Source organism: Nannospalax galili, unplaced genomic scaffold (assembly GCF_000622305.1).
Source record: "Nannospalax galili isolate Female #2095 unplaced genomic scaffold, S.galili_v1.0 scaffold1078, whole genome shotgun sequence".
NCBI lineage: Eukaryota > Metazoa > Chordata > Mammalia > Rodentia > Spalacidae > Nannospalax > Nannospalax galili.
In genome coordinates this window covers 7,728-16,880 of record NW_008340539.1, presented here as the reverse complement: position 1 = coordinate 16,880, position 9,153 = coordinate 7,728, and the positions used below count along the sequence as shown (strand labels likewise).

Genomic DNA, 9,153 nt, shown 5'->3' with positions numbered 1-9,153 from the left:
CCAAATTCCTTCAGTTTCCTTCTGTTTTCAGGATCATTGGTATCATCACCCCAGCAGAATATGACCAGTCCCTTAGCTTTGGCCTCTTGGATATAGGATGGGTTTCGGAGCAGGTCTTCAGTATGGGCGTTTATCCCCTACAAGAACAAAACTTGTTACAAAAGAGAAATCTATTCACTACAAATGTACTCTAAAGTAGGGCTGACAGGAAAATATTACAATTTTCCCTTGTTCTTTTTTCTTATTCTTTTTATCTTATTTTATGTGTATTAGTGTATTTCCTGCACGTATGTAAGTGCCCCCAATGTCATGCAACGCCTTTGGAGAGGAGAGGAGGACAATCCGAGCCCCTGGAACTGAAGTTACAGCTGGTTGTCAGCCACCATATGTGGGTGCTGGGAACCATACTTGGGTCCTCTGTAAGAACACCCAGGACTCTTAACCACTAAGCCACCTCTCCATTTCGCTTTTATTCTTTTAAATGTCCTTCTGTATATACATACATTTCCACAAGGCCTTACTAATATATGCATGTAATTTAAAACACATACTGAGCATGCAGTCACTTTCTAAGTAGAGCTACTTGACATTAGTAAAACCGTTAACTATCAGTTGTTAGAATACTATGAAACCTTATTTAATACTGTGTAAAACAAAAAACAGAAGAAAATTTAAAAAATTAAAAATTGAAACATAACTTACCAGAAGATTTTCAAACTGTGCAAAGCTCATTGCAATAGGGGTTGTCCGAGATCTGAGGTCCATGAGTTCAGGGTAAATATCAGATTTTCCTTGGGTCAAAAATAATATGGGATATTTGTTCTGCTTTTGACGAACCCTAAAAAATATAAAAAAGCATTAGTAGGCCAGGCATAGTGGCACAGGTCTTTAGCGTCAGCACTCGGGAGGCAGAGACAAGCAAATCTTTATGAGTTCCAAACCAGACAGTGAGACTCTGTCTCAAAAAACCAAAAGGACAACAACAAAACTCCAAAATTATTATTTATGGGGATAATATTGTTTTGAAATTTTAGAAACTACTAAAAGAAAGCAAAGAAAAGCAAGAAGCAGAGCTGGGGACAGAGGTTCATGCCCTTAATCCTAGCACTCATGAGGTTAAAGGCAGAAGGAAGGCCTCTACTCAAGGCCAGCCTGGGCTACAAAATGGTAAACTCTCATAATCAAAACAAACCAAAAAGGTCAATTCCATTACTCAGATCCAACTACTATTATTATGAAGTCTTCTTTTCCACAGGAGCTAAAATGTTTTCAGGAAGGACTATGAGAAAACCTGGGGGCTTATACTCTGGTTTGGAGGATAAAGGACCAGGTGTGGGAGCCAGAAAGGATGTCACAGGGGCAGAGGGCACCTCAGCAAGGCTTAAAGAAACATGAAAACATAGGCAACCTGACAGAAAGAACAAACCCAGCGTACAATCTGAACAATGCCTGGCTTCCCACTATTGCCAAGTCCCAGCTGCTTTCTTAGGGTATGGAAGAAAAAACCTGATTACTCACATTGTACAAATATCTGCATCAAACGAAGAAAATACTATTCTCCTCTTCCCAGAATTTTCTAAAACAGTTTTTAAAATTATATCCAAAAACAAGTTCATGTCAAAATACGTTGACAAGTTGCCATCCCACATCCCGTCCTAAGGAAGAACAAGGACATGGAAAGCCATTACACATCTTGGAGCCATTGAGACCTGAAAGATAACTGAAGAGCAATTAGTTTAAATCATATCTAAAATGTCTACAAATATATTTTACTGTGTTTCTCAGAGGCATTCAATGAGATGCTATAGAATATGGATGGTAAGAAGATGACTAAACTGAAACAAATGAGCACATATAGTTGTCGCTTGGTGATGACAAGAGCAGTGAAAATCCACCCATTTGGCCTGCATTGCATACAGCAAATGACCAACAGTCTTCACGTGTGTAAGAAATCTCTACACTTATCTATTACGTATCTGGGATGCATCCTTTGACCTCAAATTCCTTTACTCCCTCCCTGTCACCAAGGGACTAGTTTGGTTCTCTATATTTTAATTAATTTTTTAAAAATTCCACATAAGTAAATCACGCAATATTTTTCTGTGTCTGGCTTGCTTTTATTTAGTATATACTTTCTCCAAAGCCCGTCTAACGTCGTGGCAAATGGGAAGGTATCATTCTTTTCTCTAGAATACTTATGCATCACTTTTTTGTATACTAACGGGCATTTGTGTGGTTTCTTTATCTCACCCACTGTCAACAACGCTGCAATGATTCTAGGACTGCAGTTATCTTTATAAAGTAATGATTTCATTTTTTTTGGGCAGATGAAAAAGAGATGGCTGGGCCATATGGGGGTAGTTCTATTTTTATTTCTTTAGAAGCTTCCTCATTTTCCATAAAAGTTGTACCAATATACATTCCCATCCAACAGTGCACAGATCTCTTTTAACCATGCCATGGCCAATATTTGTTATTGACTTTTTGATAAAAAATACATCCTAAAGATGTGTGGTGTGGTATATCTCATAGTGGTTTTAATTAACACTTATTTCACAGATGAGAAAGCCAAAGGGTTGGGAAGATTGATTTTTCCTGAGTCTGTACAGTTATTCAGTGATACTACAGTAACTGTAATTCAGGTAATGAGACTAAACAAAGATTAATTATATTAGCAACACGTTGGCTTTAAACGTTAACAAAATAAAAGCTGAATCTCTGGGGGCTGGAGAGATGGTTCAGCAGTTAGGAACACTTCCTACTCTTGCAGAGGACCCAAGTTTGATTCCCAGCACCCATATGGTGGCTTACAATTGTCTGTAACTCCAGTTACAGGGTGTCTGACTGACCCTCTGGCCTTCTTGGTTACAGAGTGCTCACATGGTACACATATACATATGTAGGCAAAACAATCATAGACATAAAATAAAAATAAATCTTTACAAAAAAAAAGGCTAAATTTCTGGAAACTTGTAATCTACTATGACTTAAAATGTTTTGACATAATCTTCATAAACTATAATCTTCATTCACTATTTAGTATTTTTATTAATTGTAAAAACGTTTTTAATCTTGCTTGAACATTTACTATGTAAACTAGGACCAGCTTAGCTAGCCTGTCAAAAACAGCATAATTTGAAGGCAGTTATAGGTTACTCCAAAACAAATTCTAGGATACTGATTCAACTATGATTTTGTAGTATTTCAATACTCCACCCCAATTCAACCACTACTATACGTTTTATCTATTTATACATATTCTTCCCCACCCCAAGTATATTCAATAGTTAACTGTTATTTATATTTTTTAATTATGTGTATGTGTTTGTGTGGAAGAACGTGCATGTGAGTGCAGGTGCCCAGAGGTCAGAGGCGTGGATTCCCTGGAGCTGGAGTTGTAAGGCATTTGTGAGACACTGATGTGGGTGCTGGGAATGGAACTCAGCTCCTCTGCAAGAGCAGTGTGCACACTTAACCAACCGGGCCATCTCTCCAGCCCCAGTAGCTAATTCTTAGTTTCCTAAACTAGAATATAAATTCTCTGGGAAGTTGAATCCTAGTCTGGATATGTTCTTTGTACTCAGAAAATGCTGGATTTTACCAGCTTTTCAATAAATATTTGTGGACAAATGAATGACTAAATCTGGAAATGATTTTAAACATATTTGTAGGCTGAAGAAGTGGCTCAGCGATTAAGAACAGAGGCTGCTCTTGCAGAGGGCCTGGGTCTGATTCCCAGCACCCCCATGGCAGGTAACAACCATCAGTCCAAGGAGATCCAACATCCTCTTCTAGCCTCCACAGATATTGCATGCATGTGACCCATTTGTAAACACACAGTAAAATACTCATACACATTTAAAAAATAATAAAATAATGAACATTATTAAATAATATATAAGTAATAATAATTTTAAAAGGCATATTTGAGCCGGGTGTGGTGGCACACACTTAATCCTAGCACTCAGGAGGCAGAAGGCAGGTGGATCTATGTGAAAATAAGGCTGTTCTGGTCTACATAGTGGGTTCTAGGCCAACTGTGGCTACAGGGAGACCCCCGTCTCAAAAAGACAAAAAGCATGTTTGCAGAAATTTCTTTTGAGTTAATATTACTAGCTACAGAAAAGTGCTTAGGAAATTATTTAAAAGATGTTTAGATGGAGAATTTGAAAATAAATAACTTGGGCTAGAGAGATGGCTCAGTGGTTAAGAGTCCTGATTGCTCTTACAGAGGACCCGGGTTCAATTCCCACTACCCATATGGTGGCTAACAATCGTCCATAACTCCAGTTCCAGGGGAATCTGGCACCTTCTTCTGACCTTCATGGGCACTGCACGACACAAGTGCACTTACATACATGCAGGCAATATACTCATATACATAAAACATAAAAATAATTAAAAATCCTTTTTAAAAAAAAGAAAATAAATAACTTAGTAAGAGTTTTAACTATTTACTTTTAAAATATACCTGGGAACCATATATCAATGTACATATAAGCCACATGTACACTGAAACTTATACAATATACATACGTCAATTTTAAAGTATTCCTATATTAGTGTAAGTATAAGGTATACCTTATTTAAAATGTCCAGGGCCTGTGAGATAGCTCAGTAGATAAAGGCTCTTGCCACACAAGACTGACAAACTGAGTTTTATCTCCAAGGTCCACAGTGGAAGGAGAGAACAGACTTCAGAAAGTTGTCCTCAGACTTTCACATGTGTTCCATGATACCCATGTGTACACACACACACACACACTAAATTTTTCTTGATAAAAAGAGTTTCTTGATAAAAAGAGACTAAGGCTAGGGGTGGTGGTATACACCTTTAATCCTAGCACTGAGGAGGCCTGGGCAGGCAGAGCTCTGTGAATTCTAGGCTAGCCTGCTCTACATAGTGAGTTCCAAAGGAGCAGGGACTACAGGGAGACCCTGCAAAGGAAGGAAGGAAAGAAGGGAGGGAGGGAGGGAAGAGAAAGAAAGAGAGGGAGACCCTGCAAAGGAAGGAAGGAAAGAAGGGAGGGAGGGAGGGAAGAGAAAGAAAGAAAGGGAGAAAGTCTAGCAAACAATGTGCTTCAATGGAGGAAACTACAAGATTTTAGGTTTATGTAATCCCATTAAAACAAAATAGACAAGTTAAAAAGGAATTACTTACCCTTTGTTGACAGATCCATTTTATTTCTATGTTAAACCCCACATCTTCTGGCAATGACTCTAAAACCTAATTTTGTTGGATGATGAAGAATTGTGTTTTGTTTTTGGTAAGACGGATGGCAAAAAAAAAAAGGAAAACAATTATTACAAAAATCAGTAAGACTGTGTTATCATTATGAATGTTTTGTCTTCAGCATAAATTGTTAACTTCTAATATCAAATGAAAAGTTGGTACATTATTATGCTAAGTCAAAAGATTTTTTTTTTTTTTTAGAAAGTAGCAAGTTCAAGTAACATCTATGATAACTGTAATTATCACCACAAAAATGGATCCTTAAACCTGAAATCTTGTTCAACATTCTTCTTAAATACCCAAAGGAGCTGAACATAGCATGAAGAATTCAGGACGACATCTGCTGTGTTTTCTGAATCATATTTATGTGTGTCAATATACTTATTAGAGATGATTCTAGGAATGTTGCTTTGAAGGTAATGATGCTCAAAAATACCATGCTGATAATTTCCAGAAAAGGTACTATGCTATTCTGAGGTTCAGAAATCAAAGGCTATTTTATATACATAAAAATGAAGAATAAGTTGCTCATTTTACCTAAAGAAAATTATCTGGACACTTGGCAATCAGATTATTTCAGCAGTCATAACTGGAAAATCAAGTGAAAACATGAAGCTTTGTTACTGGGCTGGAAATATTAGCAAATGATAATATCTGATAATTTCCAGAAAAGGTACTATGCTATTCTGAGGTTCAGAAATCAAAGGATATTTTATATACATAAAAATGAAGAATAAGTTGCTCATTTTATCTAAAGAAAATTATCTGGACACTTGGCAAACAGATTATTTCAGCAGTCATAACTGGAAAATCAAGCGAAAACATGAAGCTTTGTTACTGGGCTGGAAATATTAGCAAATGATAATATTTGGTAAATGGTAAAGCCACCACCAAACAACACAAGCCACACCAAAAAAGGTCAAAAGTTTGCTTGCTTAGTCTTAAGATAAACGTATAACTAGGCCAACATATAACTATGCTCAGGAAAATGAATTAGCCTTCAATTGGTTTCAAAACATCAGAATCATTAGGTTGTATAATGTATAATGTGTTTAAATCTTGTAGTAGTGATAAACGTATAACTAGGCCAACATATAACTATGCTCAGGAAAATGAATTAGCCTTCATTGATTTCAAAACATCAGAATCATTAGGTTGTATAATGTATAATGTATTTAAATCTTGTAGTAGCAAGTGAAAGCCTACACTCACCAGGTACAAGTAAAGCATTAGTGCCTAAAACAACAATTTTGGAGGAGGGCTTGTTCCTAAAGCCTTATTCAATATTCCTGACGTTGTATTTGACAATTGTTTTTTAGCCTAAATTTTCTTTGTGATTAATTGATGGTGACCAAATGAATGAATTAGTGTACAGGTATGAAACCTATCTGGCTAAATGAAAGTTGTTAAATATTTAACACATAATTTGTTTCACTGTTCTATGAATCAAAAAGGCTGATATTTGTGAGACTTTTTAAGGAACTGTGTTATAAATGCACAAGGGCAAAGTCCACTTCAAGACTCTCCTCCGGTTGTTAAATATTTAACACATAATTTGTTTCACTGTTCTATGAATCAAAAAGTCTGATATTTGTGAGACTTTTTGAGGAACTGTGTTATAAACGCACAAGGGCAAAGTCCACTTCAAGACTCTCTTCCTGTAACCTTTCTTTGGTAGCATAGGCTTCTGTGATCATCCATAGCCTATAGGGAGGGACAGCTGTCAGTCAGCAGTAGGTCATCAAGGCCCACTTGGGCCTAAATGTTCAGAACTTCCTAATAATCTCCTTACCATATTTCAACTTGGCCATGTTCAGATTGGATTCTTGTAGGAATTCTGACTTGATGTTACCCTGTCCATGGCAGAAGTCAGATGCTTGCGCACTTCCGTCAGCCTCAGGGACTGGCTCCCTGCGTCAGGGGCTTCTCCTTCAGGTTCTGCTCTAGTTTAGACTCCCAAGAAGTTCAGCCATGTCATCCTTGGTGATAAGCTTGGTGGACATGTACTGACATTCCTGTGCTGGCAAAGAGATCCCTGAATGAATTATGGAAAGATTTTAAATCTTTGTGCTAGCTGGGTTTTTTGTTTGTTTTTTAAAAGCAGGGGCTCACCTGGGGTGGTGGCACACAAGGAGACCCTGTCTCAAAAAGACCAAAGGGGGTTTAAAAAAAAAAAAAAGCAGGGGCTGTGTAGCTTTGAATACTATTTAAAAAAACAAAAACAAAAAAACCTCTCTCACTTGCTATTGTAATCAAATTAGCTCAATGAGGACAATTTTTATTCTATTGAAATATTAAGTTACTCTTAAAATGCAGCACAGGGCCGGACGTGGCGGCACACACCTTTAATCCTGGCACTCTGGCAGGCAGATCTATGAGTCTAAAGCCAGCCTGGTACAGAATTCCAAGGCAACAAGAGATACATAGTGAGACTGTGTAAAAAATAATTTTTTTAAAAACAGCACAGGCACCATGTTTGGTGGTCAGTACCTGAAATCCCAGCTCTTGGTAGCAGCGAAGAGAATCAGGAGTTCAAGATCATCCCTGGTTACAGTCTACACAGCAATTTCAAGGCCAGCCTCAGCTACACAACAGGCACCATGTTTGGTGGTCAGTACCTGAAATCCCAGCTCTTGGTAGCAGTGAAGAGAATCAGGAGTTCAAGGTCATCCCTGGTTACAGTCTACATACACAGCAATTTCAAGGCCAGCCTCAGCTACACGACACCATGTCTCAAAACTTGGAAAAAAAGCACTTATGATGATAAATTTGTGTCAATGACAACTTTGACACAGCCTTTTCAGTGCCCATTTAAGAGAATAAAATAAATTAATTCAAGCTCGAAGAGATTTAACAGCACAGTGCTGCCCTGGTTTTCTACTAGGAACTTACCATCTTAAGAGATGGAAATGGCTGGTTTTCAGAAAAGGAATTTTCCTCCTCAACCACAGATTCTTTACGATCTTTGGATTTTAGTGTAGTCACATGAGCAAGCTTTAACAACTGGAGTTGGTCAAATGTTAATTCTTTTACTGGAATTTCAAATAATTCAACTGGATCAGCATCAAATTTCTTTTTCATAGTCTAATAACAGGTGAGATCATGATACACCACAGGCACGAAGTCCTTCGAAAGGTGTACATCAAATTCTACAAACGCTGCACAATGACTAGCAGCATTTCTTAAGGATGCAATAGTATTTTCCTGCACTTTAGCCAGCTGGGCAGTTATGGTTGAGTTCCCTGCACCTCGGTATCCAACATCCAATGGTATTCTTGGCTTCCAGTACTTGGAAAATGAAGACTCCATGGAACAATTGTATCCTGGTAATGGCTTGATGATGAGAAAATCAACTCTCACTTTGCCTATTTTTCTGGAATTTCTGCTCATGATGGGAAGAGTAAGGACTCCAGCACTTCTCCCACTCTCAGCAATGGTGCATGACAAGAGGCATGCCATACCCACGTGTCCAGGAAGAGCACTGCCCTGAACCACGTGTTCACTGAGATCTTCTGCAAAAAAGTCAGATTAGTTCCAGGTTATCAGGCTCCATTGTCTGTATGCTGTACTCTGTCCACCGGTCCACCGATCGGCTGTAAGCCATACCCACACTCTGGCTAATGAGTGCCTGCACTTGAACTCGTTGTCACTTAACAAGGATATCTCCAGGCTATTAGACATTTTGTGAAGAACAGTGGGAGATAGCCTATCATCGTCATCTTCCTCCGGCCCCTCTAGTGTAAGCTTTACCTTATATGGATGAAAGAAAACAATGAAATACATTAAGACAGATTCATAGAAATGCACTTAAATGAAAATTTAAGATGTTCTTCAAATATGCTCAAGTAACAATAGCATAGCATACAAAGAATAGCCACACTGTAGGGTAAAGTCTTTGGAGTCTTTTACCTAGATATATA

The 9,153-nt window shown here is 37.9% G+C and overlaps 1 protein-coding gene across 1 annotated transcript in view; it reads right to left on the bottom strand.

Moving 5' to 3' along the window:
• The window catches only part of LOC103736120 (glycerophosphocholine phosphodiesterase GPCPD1-like), a 17,733-nt gene extending 8,750 nt beyond the window's left edge, over positions 1 to 8,983 (bottom strand). The window contains 8 exon segments of the mRNA XM_008835564.3: positions 84 to 137; positions 703 to 838; positions 1,519 to 1,655; positions 5,162 to 5,227; positions 8,126 to 8,759; positions 8,761 to 8,822; positions 8,824 to 8,850; positions 8,852 to 8,983. Coding sequence (XP_008833786.1) covers positions 84 to 137; positions 703 to 838; positions 1,519 to 1,655; positions 5,162 to 5,227; positions 8,126 to 8,759; positions 8,761 to 8,822; positions 8,824 to 8,850; positions 8,852 to 8,914 — 1,179 coding nt within the window. The 5' untranslated portion in view covers positions 8,915 to 8,983.
• Between the last annotated feature and the right edge of the window lie 170 nt (positions 8,984 to 9,153).